The sequence below is a fragment of the Elgaria multicarinata genome, chromosome 20, assembly GCF_023053635.1.
Source record: "Elgaria multicarinata webbii isolate HBS135686 ecotype San Diego chromosome 20, rElgMul1.1.pri, whole genome shotgun sequence".
In the NCBI taxonomy this organism is placed as follows: Eukaryota; Metazoa; Chordata; class Lepidosauria; order Squamata; family Anguidae; genus Elgaria; species Elgaria multicarinata.
Genome location: NC_086190.1, coordinates 1,082,594 through 1,106,755, shown reverse-complemented (window position 1 = coordinate 1,106,755; position 24,162 = coordinate 1,082,594). Strand labels below are relative to the sequence as shown.

At 51.0% G+C, this 24,162-nt stretch overlaps 1 protein-coding gene across 1 annotated transcript; it reads left to right on the top strand.

Moving 5' to 3' along the window:
- Positions 1 to 592: 592 nt before the first annotated feature.
- On the top strand, positions 593 to 23,265 carry PER3 (period circadian regulator 3). The gene is given in 19 exon segments (XM_063145423.1): positions 593 to 665; positions 2,535 to 3,163; positions 4,023 to 4,177; positions 4,472 to 4,587; positions 4,775 to 4,972; positions 6,324 to 6,376; positions 7,069 to 7,210; positions 7,718 to 7,797; positions 8,777 to 8,883; positions 9,378 to 9,534; positions 13,972 to 14,077; positions 14,241 to 14,369; positions 16,166 to 16,241; positions 16,741 to 16,906; positions 18,612 to 18,739; positions 19,926 to 20,177; positions 22,003 to 22,135; positions 22,628 to 22,778; positions 23,089 to 23,265. Coding segments are annotated over 18 exon segments (2,619 nt in total). The 5' UTR covers positions 593 to 665; positions 2,535 to 2,870.
- Positions 23,266 to 24,162: the final 897 nt, after the last annotated feature.

The following is a 24,162-nucleotide window of genomic DNA, read 5'->3' as shown; positions in this document are numbered from 1 at the left end:
ACTGCTTCCCGAGAAGTTAACTTACAGATGTTTTTAGGAAATGTCATGACCAGAACATGCTGGTAAAATGGTAGTTCAATTTTCAGATCTCTCCGCTCATGCAGCGTGTCTTAATGTTTGCTTTTGTTGTTGATACTGTGTTGTCCCTTTCTTTTCTTCTTCTGAAATCACCTTTTGTGACACACCTGCCTTACAGGTGTTCTGAAATGGCTTCTTCAAACTTTCTCATATTCAGAGATGGAATAAAGATTCATGGGTGTCTTTTGAGCTCTCTTGCTCTGAAGAAAAGCACCTCTTGCCTCGTATGAATAATAGCCTACGTCCAGTGGGTTTTCCGCAAAGTATTTCAAGCAATTGGTGCTAATATAGTTAGTCCTGTGCCAAGCTCTCAGTTGGCCAAAGTTTCCCATCTTTCATCACTTCATCTGGTAGTTTGCAGAAGTTTGTATTTACACGTGCTTGTTATGTAACTGAGTCAAAATTGATCAGGAAGTAGTTTGTAGGAATTTATGAAGGCACCTGGGAGATAAGCTTGTAAAAGTTGCTTGCCTGGGTTGGCTGCGTGTCTCTCAGGCAATTTAGAACCTGAAAGAAGAAAACCTCCATCTGGCATCCACTTTCCTGCCTGGTCCCCCGAGTAGCTTTTACTTGCTGCAAGCAACCAAGTGAGTGCCTTTTTTAAAAAAGAAAGAAAGAAAGAAGCTGGTATTAAGGAGTCTTGACGAAGTCTTTTAATCCAGTATTCAAAAGATGAAGTAGTGATAACATGGTGAAACCTCAGTCACTTACCCAGCAATGGAATTGCATCCGCTTCTGACATGATGGAACTGAAATCACAGAAGGTGCTGGGCATTTTATGCAATAAAAGTAGTTGTAAGAAGTCTCATTGCTTTCAAGTAAATGGATCTGCGGATTTGAATTTGGCATTATGCAGGTAGTTTTCCATTTTAGCATATTTATTGCTGAGATTATACTGAATTATTTAAATATATAAGCCCAAACCATCCAACATTAGGTTTTACTTAATTTCTTACTGTGGGGCAGTCTGGAATATGGGGCTCCCAGCTTTTCTGCATTTCGTGTGAAAGACGTTGATATATCTAAAGCTTAGATGCGCCCGCTTTGTTCCTCTGACTTTGAAGCTGGAGGTGCCGTTGGGTTTTGTGGGGGGAAAAGAGACACAATCCTGGCATCTCCTGCCTTGGCTCCAGCCCAGACCTTAGGCTCACATACAGCCTCTTCCCTGCTACTTTGTTCCTGCTTGCGAGCATGACAGGGAGCCATATATATATTTGATCATAACTTCAGAATATGTCTGAACTGGGAACAATGGTTTACTGCTTCTCAGCAGCCCAGGATTTAAACCATGGTTTAAATGTATTTTACGATCCTGTCTTATTTGGAAGCAATTAGTTATAGTTCCCAGTTTGGGAACTAAGGGCTACGATTTGTTTCACTTCTCCTGCAAAGAGAACAGGAAGGGGGTTGCATGGTGGCCCATGCCGCTGACACAGGTCCCGGTTTAGTAAAACTGGATTTGGTTGTGCAGTGTTGGCATTTGGCAGGCTGGCAATGAGCCAAGAAGCAGCATTTCAGGTTGTGAGAGAATGAATAGACTCTTCCACGTTATGTAATCCTGGGTTATGTAATCCTGGGAGGAATGGAGACGAGGAGCGTCTAGAGAAGGAAGTCCTCCAATTGGGTGGTGGCATTGGAGCCCTTCACAGTGTCCTGCAATGGCCACTCCGGTCATCGTATACTTGGGTTACCTTATGATACCTGCTAATTCCAACCCCTCCACCACCACCACCCCTGTTTGCTTTTAGCACTCTTTATAGATCGAAAGTCAGTTTGTGACTTTAAGACAGCCTTCCCTAACCTTGTGCCCTCCAGGTATTTTGGACTTCTAGGCCACATTTGCATGGAACAGCAAGCCGTAATCTTGGTTTATTGTTCCATGTAAACATGGCCTAGAAGTTCTGTCCTGGCTTGAAAGGGTGCTTTTGTACAATCCTGCCTGTTCGTAAACGAGCTGAGTGCTTTTGCATGCAGCCTATTCGCTCCCACTTGGCTCCTCCCACCAGGATATTCACTATAAGAGTTTGAAAGGGTGTTTCTGTAACTTTATTTATTTATTGGTGTAGTGGCTAAAGTGTGTTGGACTGGGAGTCGGGAGGTCCGGGTTCTAGTCCCCACTCGGCCATGGAAACCCACTGGGTGATTTGGGCTAGTCACAGATTCTCAGCCCAACCTACCTCACAGGGTTGTTGTTGTGAGGATAAAATGGAGAGGAAGAGAATTATGTACACCGCCTTGGGTTCCTTGGAAGAAAAAAGGCGGGATATAAATGCCATAATAAATAAATAAACAAAAAGTCTTCTGATGAGCCTGATGTGGTCCTGGAAATCTAAGGGCCTGGTTTCTGAGGCTTAGACGTTTCAAAGTGAGCTTGGTGTTTAACCTAACACTGGATTATTGCCCTTATTTAGGCTGGATGCTCATCACTTGTGTTTTTCTTTACTTTTCTTTGCCAGGTTGAAGATGTTACCGTGATGTGAAAGGAAGATGGCATCAGTGAGTGCTTCAGGTGCTTTGAGCGTCAATAAAGAGCACTGTGGAACCGGTTCCCCATGTAAGACTGGAAGCGGTGGCGCATCTCCCTCCATCAGAGAGGATGCAGCAATACTTTGAACTGTACCCATTCAGGCTACCTGCTTGTAGACATCATTTTTCCTAGTAAAATGAACAAAGAATTTGATTGCTTTGGTCAAGTTCATGTGGTTTTCAAGCTGGCCTAAAGCAAAAAGAACCTGAAGTTGACCATGAACCTGACCGTGGCGATCAACAGCTCCACACTGTAACTCTTCACTATGAATGAAAACCTACTCCAGAGTGACTGCTTGGACCAGCAGGAGAATTGGTTGCCAGCCGCCTTGGCTGGAATTGGGAAGCAGCAAGGAGGTGGCCAGGAGCAGCCAGACGGCCCCCACAAAGACGAGACCGAAACCTTCTGCGGTGGTAGCGCTGAAAGCAGTTTGAGTGGACATGAGCTCAGCGAACTGGAGTCCAGCGGGCACAGTTCCCCTGGCCTTGAACCCAATGGCCACTCAGTCCGAAATTCCAGCGGAGAGGACCGATTCGAGGGGGGCGGCAGCACTAACCGGTAACTTTCTGTTAGTTTGGCTGTATTCTCATTCTAAAGGTGGATTTCTTGAACTTGGCCAAGGGCCTAGCATGGAGCTGCTTGACCTGAGTTTAGGGGCCAATTCAAATATCAGGTTTCTGGGTGTATGCTTCAGCGTGTTTGTATACCAGTGAACCTGAGGGCTGGGCCTCCTTGGGGGGCAGAGGATATCTGGAAGGTGTAGGCAAAGTTCCAGAAAAAAAGGGGAGGTTGAGGCAGCTGGAGCCTTCCTTTTCCAACCCCCTCCCTGCCCGTACCGGCCAAGACGTCCCTTGACAGGTGTTTGATATGAGATAAACGCATCCCCTCTGCCCCACCATTTGGGACGAACTGCCAGTTTGTTCTACTATGTATTCCATCAGCAGAGTTCCAAGAGGGTGTCAGGAATGCCCTTTGAAAGCCAATGTTGGGCTTCACAGGATTGTGTCTATCGTTGATACTGGGGACATAGGGTAGCGCTAAGTTCAGAAGAGTGGAAACACTTGGGGTGCCATCTGCATATGCCTCACAGTGCAGCATGTGAACGAAACAAACGTATCTTTAGCAAATGTGTATCATGCAGTATACTCATCACTGGGATTGCACCGTGCCTCGTGAAGTGTTTGTTGTTACAGTTTACATAAAAATACACTAAAACATTTCAAAACCGCAATTATTGTTATTTATAACATTTCTGTATCGCCCTGTAACCGAAGCTGTCTGGGCAGTTGGCAAAGGTTTAAACCCTAAAAATACAGGAGCAGTCTAGGCTCTTCACTTATCCTTGTGCAAAGGAGATGCCGCATGAGGATGGGCCTCTTCCTAGAGAGACTGTGGTGTTTTTTGTTTTCATCTGCAGCAGGCCGTCGCACGAGGACCAAAGCAATGAGAAACTCACGATGGTGATCCGGGAAATGAAACAGTACCTCCCTGTTGAGAAAGTGGAGAGTTGTGGCAAGGCCAGCACCCTCAGCACCCTGAACTATGCCCTGAAGTGCATCCGGCAGATCCGGAGTAAGTCACAAATGTAGTCGCAGGTTCCTGGGTTCCGTCCCTCAGTCACACTCGAGGGGTCCAAGGAATGGAGCCCAGGAGGGGTGGGGCTGCGAGGACGTGTGCATTGTCCACATCGCATGGACAGTGCAGGTTACTGTCATAACTTGACTTTCGCTTCTTAGAAAGGGGTCATTTCCGTATTTTTGCCCGGCTCGGTTGATGGCAGGACTGCCTTCGCAGCCTTCGAAGTCGCCCTCTCTCCCCACTGTTGGATCTCCTCCCAATTTCTCGCTTCCCTTCTTTTCTAATCAGCAAAGAGCAAGGCTTTTGGGGCTTTGGGTGAACCTGGAGGATGTTGGGCAGGTGCCCGTGTGCACAGCGTCAAGGAGCTGGCAGCAGTCACATCTGAGCATGCTCCAAAAAACACAGTAAGTGCCCCAGGCTCACCGCCACTCTCTGTGTATGTGCGAAGGCGTAAGAAGTCGCTGAGATGCCGCCCGCCTGCAGGTGCTCAGAAGGCCCTGCGTCGTCATGGCATGTAGGGCTCCCGTGTGCCTCTGTGGTTATGCTGAGAAGGAGGGTGACTTTTGAGCAAAGCCGTGTCTTCCCTTCCAGGACACCTTTGTGGCTGTTTTTTCCTTGCTGTCTGGGCAAGTGGTGCATATCTCCAAGCAAGCGGCCTCCGTTCTGAAATGCAAGAAGAAATCCTTGGGCTCCTTCTGCTTTGCAGAACTGTTGGCGCCTCAAGACTTGGGCGTCTTTTACACTCACACCAACCAGTCCCATCTGCCACTTTGGAACATGGAAACCCAAACAGGACTGGCTGTGCGCAGGGAAACCCAGATTTGGGCATAAGGAGTTATAAAACATTCAGAAGGTTTAAATATGTTTTTCGAGTAAGTGCAGAGCGTCTCATTCGCCTACAGTTTTTGGGTTGCTGTTACCCATTGATTCAGCTGAGTTGTGCCAAATATTTATTTTGTCTGTATGCCTCCCAGTAACCAATGTTACCAGGGTTGGGTTATTAAAGTGTTGAGCTGAGCTCCCGTGTGCCCTCAGATTCCATGTGCAGAGCAAAAAAACAATAATCCTGTGGCACTTTAGAGGCGAACGCATTTATTGTGGCCTAAACTCTGTGAGTGCCTGCCTGCTTCATCAGACCCAAAGAGCCCGAGGGGGCTTCTCCTGGCTTGTGGGATGCTCCCTTTGCGTTATGCCTGTGTTGCTCGCTGTGCGTTTGCGTGGTGTGATCTTCTGTGCTCCCAAGGCCCAGCGCTGGTTTTCCTTTCCGGAGTGTTCGCCTGCATCAGATTGCCTCCTGCGTTGCTTGAGCGTACCTCACTCATTGGTCTCTCTGTTAAATGTTAGAAGCAGCACAGGCATTGTTATGCTGTGCACCCTGTGCCGCACGGCTGGAATACTGGGGCTGTTGAGAGACCAAACATGGGGGAAACCAGTCAAATCCGGGGCAGGGAGGGGCAGAGGCAACCAGGGCGGCCTCAGTCCTGCCTCCGTGCCGCTCCCACGGCCCTCGATTCCTGGGATCCACGTGAGCTTTGTGTCAGCACAAGCAGAGGAGGGATAAGATAAATCTGGCATGATACCATGAATAGGGGCTACACGGATTACTAATTCTACACCGTGCATGCTAAATTCTTACGTTCAGCCTAAATCCTGATAACTTCCTTAAGCAATTTGCTCATGTAATTTTCCTTAGTTTGTCAAAAGAATATCTGGTGATAAATGTTTCAAAGGCAAGGATTAGTGCCAGGGATTCTATTTGGCCAAAGTACAGGCAGATTCACGCACACATGAAATGGGGGGAAACTCAGCAGATCGTCTGATCTGATCACATCCAGGGACCATTTCGGGGGGATATATGCTCCATTTTTTTGAGATCCTCTCTTTCCTTGGAATCTCCCTAAGCATCACTGGCACATCGTCCTGCTGCTGAATTATGTTTACGGTGAGGAAGGAAGCAGTAGCTTGTGTTGGCCTTCCAGTCGTTGAAAGTCCTTGTTTCCTGGCCTCCATGGAGAGCCCAAGATTTCCAAGCAGTTTTTGGGGGGGGGGGAGGAGCAGTTACTTAGGTGCAGAGCAGAGCACTGTGGTGAGGAGGGGAAAATACCAAAGTAGTAACGCTGGTCGCTTTCTCTTTTTTCTCACAGCATCCCTCTACGAGTGTGCCCATGTGAAGTCCTTCTTCTGCAGGCTCAGGTGAGGATTAGGCAGGATTATATCAGGGTGTTCCTTGGACCACATTGTGTCTTGGCATCTAGAGGTGATGTTATCCACCTGTAGTACAGGTGAAAGGGAGCCGGGGTGCTGTAGAATCAGAGAAATGGCTCAACATGACATTTAGGGCTCGCTCCTTTGGCTTTCCTTGTAAATGCTGTGAAGGATAGGTACAAAGGCAGTTATACAGAGGGAGTGCTCATCTCTTTGGTTGCTGCTAGATTTGCCTTTGCCAAGTATCGGAAAGGAGAAGCTAGACACACTGAGGGGGGGAAACATCTCTTGAAGATATGGGACATGATGAGATTAGCTCAGCTTAAATGGAATCCCTTCCAAGGCCTCCCAGAAGGGTTTGGTGCTGATGCTGCTCCACGGACTTTAGGGGCTGGCAGTAGTTTTGCTTCGTTTTCTCTTGGCTGACTGGTTCATTCTTAGGAATACAGCCCAGGATTATTGAGCCGGTCTTTGAGGTCAGCATCTCCTGGCACTGCCAGGAGGTCAGCATCTCCTGGCATTGATTTGTCAGGGACCTGTTTGCCCAAGGAAGTGAAGCACCCCGAAGTCATCAGCACAGCAGCTTTGCTCTTGCACTGGGGGTCCCTCACAGCCGGGTGGTGTTTGGAGCAGGTTCCGAATGAAGCTGGCGAAACCGTCGTTCCATGTGTCTCTTGCAGGGGAGGCAAGGACCAAGGCCAAGAGAAGCACTTCCACCCGTTCCAGATTACCCCGTATTTGGTCCACGTCTGTGACTCTGACCCCAACAAGGCAGAGCCTTGCTGCCTGGCTCTGGCTGAAAAAGTGTACTCAGGATATGAAGGCAAGTCCCGGAGAGCGCCCATGTGAAGCGGGCCAGCCTAGAACCCCAGGCTATCGCTGGGGTCATATCCTGCTGTGGTTGCAGCCCATCTCCCCCTGATGTGCTTTAATGGAACTGGATTGCACCCAGTATCCCTACTAAGCAGCAGGAGAGGTGTTGCAGATGCAGGTCATGCTGCTTTCCGTTCTCCCTTGAGCCACTTGGACAGGATGGTTCAGGCTCCCTGGCTCTCGTCCAAGGAAGCGTGGAGCTCGTCTTCTGAGCCGAAGGAGGCTCAAGATGGGAGTTGGTTTTTAAAAGCATATTCGCCCCCAGCAGCACAGCAAAGAGCTTTGGGGGCCTGTCCCAGATGCCACATCTCACTCGGTACTTCTTGAATTGAGTGGTAATGGCACGTGGGTCAGCTGCTTGAAATAAGAATTTCTGTAGGCAAGTGTGGACCTCAGGGGATCTCTGTCTCAGCTGATAAGAGGACTTCTTTGATTCTGTTTTTGTTACAATGGCTCGCTCCTCGAATTCCTGCGGAAAAAAGGATCTTCACCACCACTCACACCCCGGGCTGTGCCTTCCTGGAGATAGACGACAGGTAATTATTTTGTCTTTCCCTTACGTATGAGATGGGATGATGGAGGGGGAGGGGGGGAATGGTACTGGAGGGTCACAGACTGTATACTGCATTGCTGGGAAGCCAAGGACCCTTCCCTAAAGGGTTCTGAACTCTGGGCGCCCCTTGACTCCAAGGGCAGCTCAGCAAACGGTTGCCAGAAACCACTGTGGGACTGGCCGTTGTCCTGACCCCCGTTGGTGAGAACTGGGGAGTCTCCCAAAGCCGGATCTTCCAGCGTTTCTCGGGTGATGCCAGCTCCATTGCATCCAGTAGCAGCTCAAAAAGACAAGGTAGATGCCAGCTTTTTTAGGACCAATAGTCTCCCAGCTATTTCGTTTTTCATTTCTGTTTCACAACCTCTGTTCATTAGCACCATTTATGACACTTTAACCAAAAAAAGGTAGTGGGCCCATGCAGGTAACATGTCCGTGGCCTCCGTTTCTGCTGAGGCTGAGCCATCTCTTGCTTCCCTTCTTGTGGAGTTGGTGCAGCCCTGGTCTTGCACCTGTTAAGAGTCACCACCTGTTTTGTTCTTGGCAGAAATCAGCTGCCCCAACAGGTACTTAGTGACTGATTTGGATGATTGCGGGGGTGAAAGAACCCGTGGTGAGATCTGTCCCCGCCCCAGCAAAACTGCGGTGCGCGTAACTATTACCTGCGATGCAGCACAGGTTGCTGTGTTGTTTGAACGCAGCACAGCAGGGGGGGGGCTTTGTACCCGTCCCAAACCCACGTAGTGGGAGTGGGGGCTGCATGAGAAGCACATCGCATTCGGGCAACTGAGACACGTGCGGGGGGGGGGGGGCGAGGAAAGAACACACACTGGGTTCTTTCTCCCCTGGGGTCATCTGTAGGCGTCCACCGCCTTCTTTTTCTGAGGCTGGAAGGGTTTCTGTAGCAGGACGGGATCTGCATTGTTGTGCTTTTGTAACCAAGCAGCGGCATGACTTGATTCCAGGGCCGTGCCTCTGCTGGGATACCTGCCCCAGGAGCTGATTGGCATGTCCATCTTGGCGCATCTTCACCCGGAAGATCAGCCACTCATGGTTGCTGTCCACCAAAAGGGTAAGCCTGAGCAGCCTCTGCTCCTTTGGGCCTGAGGCGCTGCGTCCTCCCAGGTTCCCCATCCGGAGCCAGCAGAAGTGGCCGGAGGTGAGGCCGCCTGGAGCAGCTCTCTGCCCGGTCATAGTGCTGCATCCCAAGAGGGGGAAGAGAGCCGGGTGGGTGGGGCAAGGGGTCAACAGGGCTGTCCTGAATTTGCAAGAAGCATCTAAGTTCTGAGGCTTTCTGTCATTTAGCCAACGTCTCCAAACTGGGCAAGAATTCCCTGCTGTGGTGGAGTGTGCTGTAGCATGTGCCACGTCTAGCTTGCCCTGCCTCTGAGTGGGTGGTGGGGTGGCTGGGTCGTTGACCCCTTCGTGGCTGCTCGCCTGCTGATGGCTCAGGGCGATGGCAGTGCAGCAGGTCCCCTGTTCCGTTCACGAGGCGCTGCATCTGCCTGCTCAGCAACCTTCTGAACGGATGTGCCGCAGCCTCCCGTGTCTCTGGTTTGCTTGCAGTCCTGAGGTTCGCAGGCCGCCCTCCCTTTGAACACGCACCCATCCAATTTTGTACTCGGAACGGGGACTATGTCGTCCTGGATACCAGCTGGTCCAGCTTCGTGAATCCCTGGAGCAGGAAGGTTGTCTTCATCGTAGGACGGCACAAAGTTAGAACGTAAGCCTTGTGGAGTTGGCATGTTTTTCCGTTCGAAAGGGTCGCTCGGCCACTGAGCTGCGACCAAAGCGTGTCTCGTTGATGTGGGTCTGCAAAGCACAAACCGTAATACTAAGCCGGGAGTTCTGTTAACCGTGGTTTGTTGAGTTAACCGACAGTGGCCTTGATGATGACCAAACAAGCTGTGCTTCCTCGTGCCTTTTCTTGGCTTCCTCCCCCGCTCCTTTCTGCCTGCTCCTTCCCGGCAGCTTGAAAGCCTTCGTGGCCATGCAGGAATGGCTCCGCCACCTCAGCTGTCCGCTTGCCCTCCGCCCACTGCCTAAACAGGGCAGGGGCGATTCCTCAGCTGAGCCAGACAAGCTGCCCTCTTTCCCCAACCCTTCCAAGGTGCACCTCGGAGTCTGGACCCCAGAGTTATGTTGGGTTATTGTGCCAGAACTTTTCTCTTTCTGGAACTCTGTTTGTGCTCAGAAACAAACACACATCACACAGGTCTTACACAGCAGAGCTGGTTTATTTCCTTCAGGCTTCTGTGCAGTTCAATTCAGATCAGTTCAGATCAGCACACTGAGGCATACACAGAGAGCAGTGATCCAAGAGCAGTGATCAGAGAGCAGTGATCAGTAAGCAGTGATCAGCTCCATTTTACACAAGTGAGAAACTATATACAGATCTACACAATTCTTATCTACATTACATACAGCTGTGATGAGGCTAACTTAGAATCTTGGCAAGGTTCCCAGAACAGCCTCTATCTCAAGGTAATTGCCCACAGATAGACTTTCTCTGTTTAACCCTGAGATAGCCATACACACACAATTTTAATGACTAAACAAGTATTTCTTTTCATATACTTAACAGTCCTCCTCTTGCGCATGTTGTTTAAATTGTGTTACAATCTGAGACCCAGCTTTAAAAGCATCTCTTTGTGTTTTACCATTGAACGTTCCACCTGTCCTTCCTCATTTTGTTTTACTTTGAATACCCATTTACTGTTAATGGCTTTACGACCTTCAGGTAAAGGTATTAGCTCCCACGTTTCATTTTTTTCCATTGCTCTGATTTCCTCTGACATTGCTTCATGCCAGCCCTGAGCTTCTGTAGGTTCCATTTCCTGAATTTCCTCAAATGAAGTAGGTTCATAGGCTATTAGTAAAGCTCTATGAGAAACCTGTTTGCTTTGGTATTCATCTGAGTAACGAATTGGAGCTTTGCGTTCCCTTTCTGGTCGCTTTGGCATAGTTACAGGCACAGTTTCCTCCTCCACAGTTTCTTCCTCCTCCCTCTCTTGCTGAGATTGTTCAGGAATTTCTTCTGTTTCTACAGCTTTTTGTTCTACAGGCAAACTTACATACTGTTTTGTTTCCTGCATTTGTTCATGAAAAACTACATCTCTGCTCACAATTACACTTTTGTGATATGGAGACCACAAACGATAGCCTTTTGTTTGTGTATCATATCCCAACAGTTTACATTCCAAACCTCTTTGAGCTAGCTTTCCTGGTCTGTTTTCTTTCTGAATATGAGCAAAACATTTACTTCCAAAAACCCTTATATGTGACACTCTAGGTTTTCTTTTGTAAAACATTTCATATGGAGTTTTTTCATGTACAGAGTGGTAAAGCCTGTTTAACAAATAATTTGAGGTGGACAAAGCTTCTGCCCAGAACAAATTAGACAATCCTGACTCTCTCAATAGAGCTCTTAACATGTTCTGCAAGGTTCTGTTTTTCCTTTCTGCAACTCCATTTTGAAATGGTGAATATGGAGCAGTAAGGTCATGTTGTATACCCTCATCACTGAGGAATTTTTTAAATTGGTTGCTAAGAAATTCACCTCCCCGGTCCGTTCTTAGATTAGCTATAGGTTCTTTAAATCTATTTTTACTCCACTTAACAAAGGCTTTAAACTTTCCAAAAGTTTCACTCTTCTGTTTTAACACATACACAAATCCAAATCTACTGTAATCATCAACAATAGACAAGAAAAATCTGTTTCCTCCTTGACTTGTCTCAAAAGGACCTGCAAGATCTGCATGAATTAATTCAAAAATTCTTTTTGTTGTTCTCTCACTATGTTTTGGAATGTTTGACTTATGACACTTGGTTTCACTGCATACATTACATTCTACATAGTTAGAACATGGTTTGATTTTCACCCCTTCACACAATTCTGGAATCTTAGAAATTGTTTTATAGTTAGCATGACCAAACCTTTTATGAGTTAAATGGATACACTCTTGGTGTGGTTTGCAATTGGCTATTGTTTTTGTTGTGACTTTGCTGGCTACAACTTCATTTTCTGTACAAGTATTAATCACATACAAAGAATCTTTCATTATTCCCTGCACACACACCTTGTTTCCCTGTTTTATAGTACAATTTTCTTCAGTAAAACAAACCTCATACCCCATTTCTGTTAACTGAAACACACTTAGAAGGTTTGTTTCCAATTCTGGTACATATAAAACACTTTGTAGTTCAACTCCCAGACAATCAAAATATACATTACCCACACCACAAATCTGGATTTTTGTTCCATTTGCAAGGGTAACACATTTTTGCTCTGAAGTAGAAGTTTCCAAGGTTACAAATGAAAGTTTGTCTTTTGCCATACTTATTGAAGCCCCAGAGTCCAAAAACCAAGGATTCATTGTCTCTTTGACTCTTGCTAGAAGACACTTCTTTGTTGATTCAGCTTCATTCATGTTGTTCTCTTCTCTCCACTTTGCTGTTGACTGCTTTTTCTTCTTGTTGTTGCAATCCCGCCGTAAATGTTCCGTGGAACCACAATTAAAGCATTTCCTTGCCTTTAATGCAGCCACCACATCAGAAGATTTATGGCTTTGTTGAAATTCAGCCACAGGATGTTTAAAACTCTGTTGTTTTGAAGCTTGTCTTCTTTCATAGGTTTCCAGTAGTTTTCCAGCTACATACTCGAGGGTTAAATTTTTCTCCTCTTGACTTTCCATCATGGTGACACCCGCGTCGTACGATGAATCAAGACTTGACAAAATCACATAGACTTGGTGTATAGTTGTAAACTCCATCCCTCGTGCCCTGAGTTGATTGAAGATTTCTCTCATGCTTTTCAAATGGTTTGACATAGACTCCCCTGGTTTCAGCTTCATTCCATACAGTTTCCGGGTTAGAATTATTTTACTGCCCGCTGTTTCTCTTTGATATACAGCTTGTAGCGCATTCCAGCACTCTTTTGATGTATTCAAAAACTGAATGAAGGAAATTTGAGAGTCTTCCACAGCTAATGCAATAACTGCCATTGCTTTTGCATCGTCCTTAAACCATTTAGCATTCTGTGGATCTGCTCTATCTGGTGGATCCTCTGTGACTACATACCACAGTTCAGCCTGAATCAGATACATTTGCATTTTGTAAGACCATAATGCATAGTTAGAGTCATTCAGCTTTTCTAACAATTGATGCAAACCAGACATATTAGCTCCTGCCATTCCCTCTGCTTTAGGAATTGGTATCTCACCGTCCTTCTGCTCAGAGTCCTCCTCAGAGTCAGCCGACTGAGATTTTTCCTCACTTTGCAGCACTGGCTTTAGCTTGATGTCTTCCTTCATCAACAGTTTTCTGTTTTAGCAGACTCCTGGTTCTGGTTCTGATACTGCACCGTTCCCACCAAGTTCTGGTTCTTCTGCCTGGGTTAGGCTGGCGTAGACTTGCCTGGGTTAGGCTGGGCTGGGCCCATAACCTTTGTTGGGTTATTGTGCCAGAACTTTTCTCTTTCTGGAACTCTGTTTGTGCTCAGAAACAAACACACATCACACAGGTCTTACACAGCAGAGCTGGTTTATTTCCTTCAGGCTTCTGTGCAGTTCAATTCAGATCAGTTCAGATCAGCACACTGAGGCATACACAGAGAGCAGTGATCCAAGAGCAGTGATCAGAGAGCAGTGATCAGTAAGCAGTGATCAGCTCCATTTTACACAAGTGAGAAACTATATACAGATCTACACAATTCTTATCTACATTACATACAGCTGTGATGAGGCTAACTTAGAATCTTGGCAAGGTTCCCAGAACAGCCTCTATCTCAAGGTAATTGCCCACAGATAGACTTTCTCTGTTTAACCGTGAGATAGCCATACACACACAATTTTAATGACTAAACAAGTATTTCTTTTCATATACTTAACAAGTTACGCTAACCCTTTCCTACCGTTGGGAACGCAGTTTTGTTCCTGGCATAGAATCTGTTTGAAAAGAGTCGTGGCCCTGTTCCTCGGACGTAGCAGCTTTCTCTGCGTTCCTGTGATCCTCATGTTCTTCTGTTCTCTGGGAGCCCAGAGCTCCATGTTGCTTCCCAAAGCTGTGCAGCTGATCCTATGCTTTAAATAACCTGCTCCTTTAATCTTATTTTGCAGCCCTTTCCTCATCTGGTTTCAACATGACGTGTTTCCCTTTGCAGGAGCCCTCTGAATGAAGACGTCTTTGTGGTGGGAAGCCAAGAGACGAACCGTGTTGACAAAGAGACCTGGGCACTGCAAGGACAGATCTATAAGCTGCTTCTGCAGGTGAGAAGGTGGGGGGGATCCAAGCCGGAGGAGGAGACGGTGTCGCCTGGGGTGGGCAGGTGTGGCTGTCAGTGGCGTTGACCAGGCCTGCAGCGAGCTGGAATGTCTGGCTCCATCCCGCCACAGTTGGCTTAGGAAAGACTTGGTTTTCTTTTATTTGCAGCCAGTTCATAGCAAAGGCTCTAGCGGTTATGGCAGCCTCGTTAGCAGTGGATCTTACGAACATTACATCAGTGTCACCTCTTCCAGTGACTCCAGTGGAAACTGTGTGGAGGAAATGCCGAAGGAGCCGGTGAGTTCCTCCATGTCCCTGGTCAGGCCCAGTTGGCCTCCAGTGGTGGGAGCAGACATAGGTCTGTGTGGGATGCAGAACTCTGGTGTGTTAACTAGCAAGGAAGCCAGTGATGGATGCGGATCCGAAGGCTTGAGCTACACAGGGCTAGATTTGTCTGTCATGCTGGATTTTCAGAATATGTCAGGAGGAACCACTGGTTCAAGGCAGTGGCTAGCAGATGTCTGTCTTCGTGCTTGCAGCCCGGCCAAATTCAAGGGAGGCACCTGGCGATTGCCACCATACCAGCTCCCACCAGAATCTGGAATTTCTTTTGAAGTTCTCACTTTTGCTAGGAACTGCAACAACCCTTTCTCATGCACACATATCCCTGCCTGTAAAAATTGCCAGAGGCAGCTAAGGTCATTGATTATTTGAGTTGTACTCTACCAAGAAAACAGCACCCAGGGTAGGCTTACAAACTGAAAGAACTTGGATAAAACAAATACATTAAAGACAGAATAAAACTAGCATCCAGCCCAACAGACTGGCTTGCACACCAGCGAGCTGCAGGAATAAAAATGTTTTTGTCTGCTGGTGGAAGGACAGCACAGAGGAACACATACAAGCCCCCTAGCTTCCTGCAGCAGGGAGATCCAAAGCCTGGGAGCAGCTACCGAGGAGGCCCTTTCTCACATGTCCATCCAAAGAGCTTCCTATGGCACCGGGAGCGAAAGAAGGGCCCTCTCCCAGGTACCTCAAAACCTTGGCGGCCTTATGTGGGAGAATGTGGTCTTCCAGCTGGCCTCTTCCCAAGTCATAGGGGGCCTTAGAGGACATCACCAGCTCTCTCTGAGTTTTGGCCACAACTTTCTAGACCAGCTGAAGCCTCCTAACAGTTTCCAAAGGAAGCCCCACCTAGAGCACATTACAGTAGTCCCAACGGGGCGTAACGCAGGCATGCGCGACCATCGCTAGACAACCCTGAGATTTCAGAAGTTTGCATGGAGACGTTTCCCTGCCTGACTTCTTTTGCCATTTGGAATCTTGGCAAGGGTGCTGAGCGGGAGAGTCTGGAAGCCCCTCTGGAGAGAGCAGTTCAACCCAACAGCCTCAGAGGGGCTGAGGGCTCCGGGGCTCAGCTGGGGCGAGAGGCACATGCGGGTGGGTGAACCCCCGATTCCCCCTGTGGATGCCATTCTGGAGCCTGGCAGGGCCTCTTCTCAGGACCCTCTCGGGGAGAGGCACAGTTTAATCCCTATGGACTGCCCTACGCCCAGGCCCAATCCTTGTGCAGAGCCAGGTGCAAACCTGCTTTCTGCACACTGCCCCTGGGGTTGTTTTCCAAGCACTGAGGATGGCAGACACAATGCTGGTCTGGGCAGAGATACGCAGGCAGCCCCGGCACGCCTGGCGTTGTCCCAAATCCCTTGGGTGTGAGAGGTTGCTGTTCTCCGATCTGAGGCCCTCCCCAGAGGCCTTGGGGAGAGCAGGTGAGGCCCCCCACCTGCAAGTGTCAGCCTCCAAGTCACCCTGCCCACTGCAGGGGGCACTGCGGAGCTGCTGCGCTTGCACTGCGGCCATCCCTTGGGAACTGAATGGGGACACGCAGGGCACCTGCCCCCCACCCCCACCCCCTTGAGCAAGTGTTTTGAGGTTCTCTTTGCCAAACTCTGGGAAGTCCTGAGCTTTGCTCTGTGCGGGCCCAGAGGCCCCGAGTGTGCCTGCGCAGGTGGCCACGTGGAGAACACCGGCTGCATCTGAGCTTGCTCTCTGTCTTCATGACCCCTCTGCGTTGTGTGCTTTGCCCCCATCAGATGACCCGCCAGCAGGTCTTTGTGGATGTCAACCGGCTCAAGAACGTGGGTCAGCAGCTGTACATTGAGTCACACAGTAAGTCTCCAAGTCAAAGAGGCGCAGCTCCACAGCCTGAGCGGGCGAGGGCCCGTCTCCCAGGCCCAGGTGGCCAAAGGACCCGGGCTGGCAGTGGCTGAGAGCCCCTCAGACGTGCCCCATGCACAGGGGTTTGGCAGGGCGGAGGGTGTGCCCAGCCCCTCCCCTTCCAATGGGACACGACCCCTCACATTGGTTGCGTCTGGTGGTTTGGTTCCTCTGCTGTTCCCTGCCCCAAGCAGCTGGGCAGTGAGTGGGCAGCTTATTTTGTCCACTGTGGTGGAGGCGGTCCTGTGTGCCCCAGAGGATGGAGGCCAGAGGGGCCGGCCATGTCCGTGCCGGCACCTGCGAAGCAGCCCAGGCCCCTTCCAGTGTTCATCCTGCAGCCGTTCAGGGCATGATCCGGAAACGTGGGAATGTCCAGGAGGCCAGCCGGGAGTGGTTGGGCGAGGGGCTTCTCAGTCCTAAGGCCGCTCCTCCCCTCCCCACCTTCTTCCAGGCAAGCAGCACACGGCCTCCAGGTTGCCCCACGCCACGAAGAACAGCCGCCGCAGCAGCGCTGGGGAGCCCCCGGCAGCACCCTCCTTCCAGGGCTCCGTGAGCAGCAGCAGGCGCCGCCACCTCCTCTCCTATCAGCAGATTAACTGCACGGACAGTGTTCTCAGGTGATGCGACGTGCCGGAAATGGGGAGCGCCTGAAGTTTGACTTCCTCCGTGCCTGTGGGTGGCAGAGCTCTTGTCAGGAGCTCTTGCGATGTAGCTGCCTTCAGTAACTTGAGAGAGAGCGAAGCGTTCGAAGGAAGAAAACTCCACTTCTGTACCTCATTTTGGAGATGGTGATTTGTCTGAGGCTCTCTCAAAATAGTTACAGTTTTTCCACGGTGGTTCTGCCATTTTTGTCCTTTGGTTTTCCTTTTGGTATCATTAATTAGTTCATTTCATGTATTTGGGAGTATTGTGGACTTCCTCCTCTAGAAATAATAGTGAAATAAAGATTCAACCAAGTGCTTTGACAGCTCACAGAACCACATTCCCTGTTCCCTCCCTCCCTCCTCCTAGACATGCAAGTAAGGTCAGGATCCGTCTCAATGAGAGACGGATCCTGACCTTACTTGCAGCCTTTAGCTCTTGCTTCCATGAAGCTGAAAAATGTAATTGGCAGCCTTAAGCCATCTCCGTCTTACCCAGTTCTGTCAGTACTTCTTACACGAAGGACTGGACCCGCATGACCTGCTCTGCGTTTCCGTAATTGTAGCCGCGTTCCTAAAACTTAGAAGGAAGAGGCCTGTCTGTCTGTCCGTCAGAGAGAACAGTTTCGGTGTTACCGGCTTGTGGCACTGTTAACGGAAGAGCCCTGATGTGAGCTTGCTTCTGTTGAAGCCTGCAGAAATGTTTTTTCCTGGCCTGGCCTGGCCTGGCCCGCCCTTTCCTTCGTTCCGAGTGAGCTCTCAAAGGCCCCTCAACCAGCCCAGTGGCCCTGAGGGCGCTCTCAGCGGGCTGAGAGAGAGGGACCTGTGGCGTTACACCCCACAAGTCAGTTCCAAATGTATGTCTGCAATTTGTAAGTCTGTGGTTTGTAGAATGTTGGCCTGAGTGGGCGGAGTTAGAATCTCTTGGGAAGGGGGGGGAGCGATATATAAGGGAAGGACTGAGCGGATTGTGAGTTCTGTTCTTGTTCTTGATCTTTTCAGGGAATCTTTTCAGGGAGACTTGTTAGGGACTCTTAGAGTCTGTAGTGCTCTCTGTGTTTATGGTACTTAAGTTCTGGGAAATTTGAGAGTCAGTGTAGTGAGTGGTGTCTTTAGGGTGTGGTGTGCACGTAGTGGAAGTATATTAATCAATACTGAGAATAAAGAAAGTTTGAGAGTGATTGTGTGAGAAAAAGGAAAGCGCGAATGTGAGAGTGACAGGACTGTATGGAAGGTTTCAAAAAGGTTTTTAAATGTTGTTATTTGAAACAAAGCTTATGAACTTTTAAAAATAAATTTTGATTGTTTGTTTTAAAACTACCACAAAAATCCCACGTGTCTGTTTGGCGTTTATCATCTGAAGTTTACACATTCAGGACCCACTCTGACAATCATTCACCTAAGCAGATATAACTCACAGCGCATTATTATATATATTAAAATCCTTCTCCATTTTAAACCCCTTTCTCCACATAGTTTGGTGGAAGGTGGGCTTTATCCCTTGCCTCAGGCGTATCAAGCGGTGGTGCTTGGCTTGAGCAGGGAGTAGCCTCGGCCGGGTCTGGTGTTCAGAGCCTGTGTCGCCCCATAAGAAGTGGTGGCAGACGTGAGGTCTGGTGTTCAGAGCCTGTGTCGTGGCAGGACCCTCTTGCCAGTCTCGGTTTTTCTCTCTCACACGCAGATACCTGGAGAGCTGCAACGTTCCTGCATTGAGACGGAAGTGTGAGTCTTCTGTCCACATGTCATCCTCGGAAGAGGAAGATGAGAAGCCAGCCCTGCTCAGCCAGGATGTGGTGCAGATCTTGGGAGGTGAGTAGAAAGGCAGGAAACCTGGAAGAACGTCAGGGCTTCTACAAGGCCATCTAGACCAGCGTTCTGGGCGCTCAGCGGCCATCCAGCTGCCCATGGTAAATCCCCAAGCAGGACATGAGGGCAACTGCACCCTCCAGCCCATGTTCCCCAGCAACTGGTGCATACCTGCGTACTGCCTCTGATACTGGAGGTACAACATAGCCATCAGGACCTAGTAGCCATGGATAGCCTCGTCCTCCAGGATTTTATGCAGCCTCCTCCTAAAGCCATCCACGTTGGTAGCCATCGCCACGTCTTGTGGGAACAAATTCCACAGTTTAACTCTGTGCCGGGCGAAGAAGTTCTGAATCTCTCGCCCATCAGTTCCATGGGAGGACTCCGTGGGGTTCTAGTATTACGGGAGAGGGAGGGAAATGGCTGTGGCCATCTCTGTTCCGAAGACCCAGGGCTTCCATTTACTGCCAGGGAGAGTAATGAGGCTGCTGCCTGCAGTTGCCCACGTGCCTCTGCACCGTCGGTTGCTTCTTTTGCCGTTCTTGGCTGGGAGGGCGCCCTGGGGAAAGTGTCCAGGACCAGGGCGATGTGCCACCTTCCTCTGGCGTGTTGGGGTCTAAGAGCAGGCCTGAAGCACTTTTCCCCTTCTCTGCCTGTGTGTTGCCACTAGACTGCTCCCTCCCTGTGCCTCTCCAGGCCTGAGGCATCCCACTCAGGGAGCTTGGGGCAGTCTTGCTGCAGGCTGCATGAGGATCCTGTCCCTGTGAGCGCCCACCCCAGGGGCCTGGCCGAGGCTCCTCCCTCTGTGTGTGGCCTGGAGCACTGTGGGCAACCTGCCCACCTGCCAGAGGCCTTCTCCAGAGCCGCCGGGCTGCTCAGGGCCTTGATTGCAAGGAGACCTGGTGCGTCTCTTTCTCTCTCAGCGCCAGACAGGGCGGAGTCCCAACCTCCTCCTCCTCTTTTCCCCGTATCGTTTCTGTGCAGCTGATTCTCGGCAGGATAACCTTGATTCAGATGCTCTCAGTCCAACTGCATCTGAGTTCCCTGGCTCCCTCTTGCAGCCTCAGCCCACTCCAGTAGCCCAGCTCGGCTTCTAGTTGAATATTTGGCTGGTGGCAGATGAGGTCCCAGCGTGGATGATTGCCAGTCTGGAGAAGTGGAGGGCTAACCTTTCTCCTCCTCCTCGCAGAAGCGACTGCACTGGAAAAGGCCCCCTTGCCGAGTGAGCAAGTGGATCTGCTCCACGCCAGTGAGCCAAGCGCTGCCCCGGAGGAGGAGATCCAGCTGGTGGGCCTGACCAAGGAGGTCTTGTCAGCACATACACAGAAGGAGGAGCAGAACTACGTGGACCGCTTCCGCTAGAGGTTGCTGCTGTCCTCATACCGGCCGTACCTACAGCACGCCGGGGCCGGAAGCAACCACTACCTTTCCCAGGAGCGAGGTAGGGGCTGCGCGCGTGCGTGGGTCTCTGCCCCCTCAAAGCCAGCTTCTCTGTGTTCAAGGAAGAGGCTCTCCACGGGGGATGCTTCGTGCCCATGGGACCTGTCTCTGGGCTTGCCCTGGGATTCTGCCAGAGAGCAAACTGCTATCCAGCCAGGAGTAGAGCTGGCCCAGAATTGACTTCGCTTCCGGAATACTCGTGTGCACAGGGTACGTGCCGCCTTTAGGGCCACGGCCTAGGTGGCAGAGCGACCTGGTTAGGTGCTCAGGAGGGTGCCATGGAGAGATTTTCCAGAAGCAGGATTTTTATTACGAGAGTCATGAAAAAGAGAACGTATAAGAACATCAGAAGAGCCCTGATACTGAATCAGACCAAGAGTCCATCTAGTCCAGCACTCTCTTCACACAGTGGCCAACCAGCCATTGGCCAGGGAACAACAAAGCAGGACATGGTGCAACAGCACCCTCCCACCCATGTTCCCCAGCAACTGGTGCACTCAGGTTTACTGCCTCTGATACTGGAGGTAGCACACAACCATCCAGGCTAGTAGCCCTTGATAGCCTTCTCCTCCTCCAGGAATTTATCCAACCCCCTTTTGAAGCCCTGCAGATGGGTGGCCGTCACCACATCTTGTGGTAGCGATTAACTGTGGAATGTTGTCCAGAGAAAGGAGGGCTCTGAGGGAATGAGAAGTGCAAAGCCGGCCTTCAGCATTTGGCAGGAAGGAAAACACATGAGGGCATTAGACCTTTCCTTCCTTACGATCTGCCCCAAAACCACGCCAAGGGAGGAGAGCCAAAAGGCGCAGGGGAGCGGGAAATCCAAAAGGCAGCCGGGCCAAGGGAGCTGGGTGGGGGAGTGCAGGAAAAGGCCCCCAGAGCCCAGAATCGCGTTGAGCCCTGGGTTCAGAGGTGCAAGGGTGGCTGCAAGGCCAGCATCTCACGGAGGCTTCCTAGAATCTCTCTGGCACTTTGGGCTTTCAGACCAGTTACAACCTGAGTGCCGCTTTGGGCAAAAAGGCAGGAATCCATAGTCACCTTGGAAAACAAGCAGGACGGAAGAGCCGGGGCGGCCCCGAAGGGTGATTTCCCATTGAGGAAAAGAAGCACCATTGTCTCTGAATGGAAGGAGGCGGGATCTTCCGTGGGGACCCTCAAAAACGCGAGGTTTTCCATTGCTCGTTGAGCAGTGGTGCAGCAGCAGCGCCTTGATTAAACTAGGAAACGGAGGAGCTCAATCGTCCGTGTTTCCAGGGGGTCCTGGCCGGTGGGTGGGGGAGGCGCTCCCCCGTAAGAGGATGTGAACGGGAAGCGCAGCAGCTTTTTGTCCGGCCGTGCCAGACCAAGTGGGAACTGTGCGGACCCCAGATGGTGTTCAGGGGATGCTCTCTGGCAGCACCATCTCCATCCCTCAAGGAAGGCTGAAGTGGCCCGTGCTCGTCCTAGCGAAGGCCCAGCCCAGGAGCAGCCGAGCTGTGGCCTCACGCGTGGCCCCTTAGGGTCAGCAGCACAGGGCCCATAAGGCTCTAGCGCCGGACCTCTGGGGCCTCCCAAGCCCTGGTCCTCGGGCTGTGCCCTTGCTGTGAAATCAGGTGCTGAGTGCAAGTTCCTGGTGCGGCAGGAGTGGGTTGCCGGATGGGGAGAGGGTGGAGGAGAAGGGCTTGGGCCTGCTTCAGCCTTTGGGAAGAGGAGGAGCCTTTCCCCTGCAGCCCGTCGTCTGAGGTAGGATCTCTCTTTGCTTAGCTGGAATAAACCCCGGCAAGCACAATGGCTGCTCTTGAGTCTCTGCCTGCTCACGGTTTGCCTGCCTTTTGCTTCCTCCGTAGGAGACTTCCCTTCCCAAGGGACCAGCCCAGCAAGCTCGAAAAGGAACGGCAAGCAGGAAGGATTTCAGCTCCAGAAACAGCCGGCCTCGTCAGGTGGCTACGGCAACGCCCAAGCTGGCAGCTGCAAGGCTTGGTCAGTGAAGCAGGCCCCCGGCCGGCTGGCCACCCACCCATGCTGCCGCCAGGAGCTCCCGACCCGTCTTTGCGCTGTCTGTAGGGAACTGCAGAATGGTTACAGTGGGTCAGCTGCTGAGGCAGTTTTGGGGAGATGCCTCCTGGAGGGAAAGGTGGAGGGGCTGGAGGAGGCAGAGGGGGGCAGCAGCAGCAGCAGCCTCCCCAGCGTCGTTTTGCTTAGAGATTGCAAAATGCAGATCACTTCCCACCCCCACCCCCAATATCAGCTAGGCAGGCATTGGCAAGGAAGGGAAGTCTCTCAGAGGGCCCCGAAGGCCGCCGTCAGGCTCTCTAAGAGCGAGGGGCGCTGCCCCGTGCCACGTCTGAGCACTCCTGGGGGGGGGGGGACACGGCGGGAGCTTTGCCAGAAAGATCCCATGGGAAGAGATTCAGCCCGCATTGCTGCAGCGTTTGGGGCCTGTTGCGTTAAGCAGCCTCTCGCCTCTTTCAGGATGAAAGAGGAGGTGCTGAAAGAGGACCTGGAGAAGCTGGCTGACATGGAAGGGAAGCAGCCCCATTTCACGGAGGGGCAGCGGCGGGAACTGGCCGAAGTCCACCCCTGGATCCGCACCCAGACCATTCCCCAAGAAATCAACACCCAGGTAAGGCTGCCGGGAGGCAGGAGAGCCGCTGCGCCTTCTCACTCTGTGGGGAAATCCCCGGAGTATTTGCTTGAACTATTGTCCCAAGACTTGGAGATGGGCAACGAGGTGGCTGTGAAGCCGTAGATGCTTCCCCCGAAAGGGCAGCAGCCCTCTGGCCCACCTGAAGGAAAGCGGAGGCTCCTGCAGAATCCCTCTGCCAGTGGGGTCAAGGCGGGCTCCGTCTGGAAGCAGGGAAATCCTGATCCCCAGGTGTGGGCTGGCCAGCCGGCCAGGGCTGTTCTACTCACAGGGTCCCTTTCCTTCTCAGGGCTGCATCACCTGTGAGAGCAGGAGAGCCAGCTGCGGGGTGGCATCGCCCGACGCCAGAGACCCACCGGAGGAGGAGCAGGACGGAGACCCTCCCCTCCCCAGGCACCAGACTAGCGAGACGGGCCCCTGGTGCTTTTGGCCCTGCCGGTCTGGACCCCCAGGCCTTTCCCTCTAGCTCTGCAGCAGGTCGGCCCAAAGTGACCTCCTCCCCTTCACCCCTTTTCATTTGGAATGGACGCATTTCGCATCTGTCCTTTGTTTGGGACAGGCAGCAAGGAGCATGCTGCGAGGGACGAGCAGGACTGGCTCCACGCGCACAAGACTTCCAGCTACCTGAGGGCGGCTGGGGGGGCCCTCTGCCCCCAAACAACAGATCAATCTTTGCCCCGACTCCTCCACATGTACCTCCTGGTTGAAGCTGGATTTGTGGTTGGAAATCAGGTGCTGGTGGAACTCTCCGCCATGCTTTCAACCCTTGCTTTAGGGTAGATTCCTGCACTGAGCAGGGGGTTGGACTCGATGGCCTTATATAGGCCCCTTCCAACTCTACTATTCTATGATTCTCTCTCCACGTGGTGAATAGACGGTTATGTTTGAGAGGTTGCTGGTGGACCAAACCTCTGCCATGGAGGGGGCGCTTCCATTTTTTATCGGTCAGTAGCAGGCAAGGAACCCGCTCAGCCGTCGAGGAGGTCCTGAGATGGCCGGTGTGAATTGGCCCCAAGATCCCCTGCGGAGCACACAGAAATCTCCCCCCACAGCCCTTAAGCAGTGTCTGCATTTGCCAGCATGTGAATTGGGGCCTTCTCCAGGTTCCTCTCCTCTTCCTCATGCCCCATGTTTTGCACACGTGCTGGTGCTAGGCCCTGTCAGGCCAGGTAAGTGGCATGACGAACAAACCTGACAAATCACACTTGGGGCGTTTTGTGTACTGTGGATTAGGGCTTCTCTCGTTCAGGAGTTCAGAATCCTGGTCTCATCCAAGTGTCGCTTTCTCTGATGGGCTGCTACCATTTTTAAGGGTGTGGTATAGACAGAGGTAACTGAAATCCTGTCCGTCACATCATCCCAG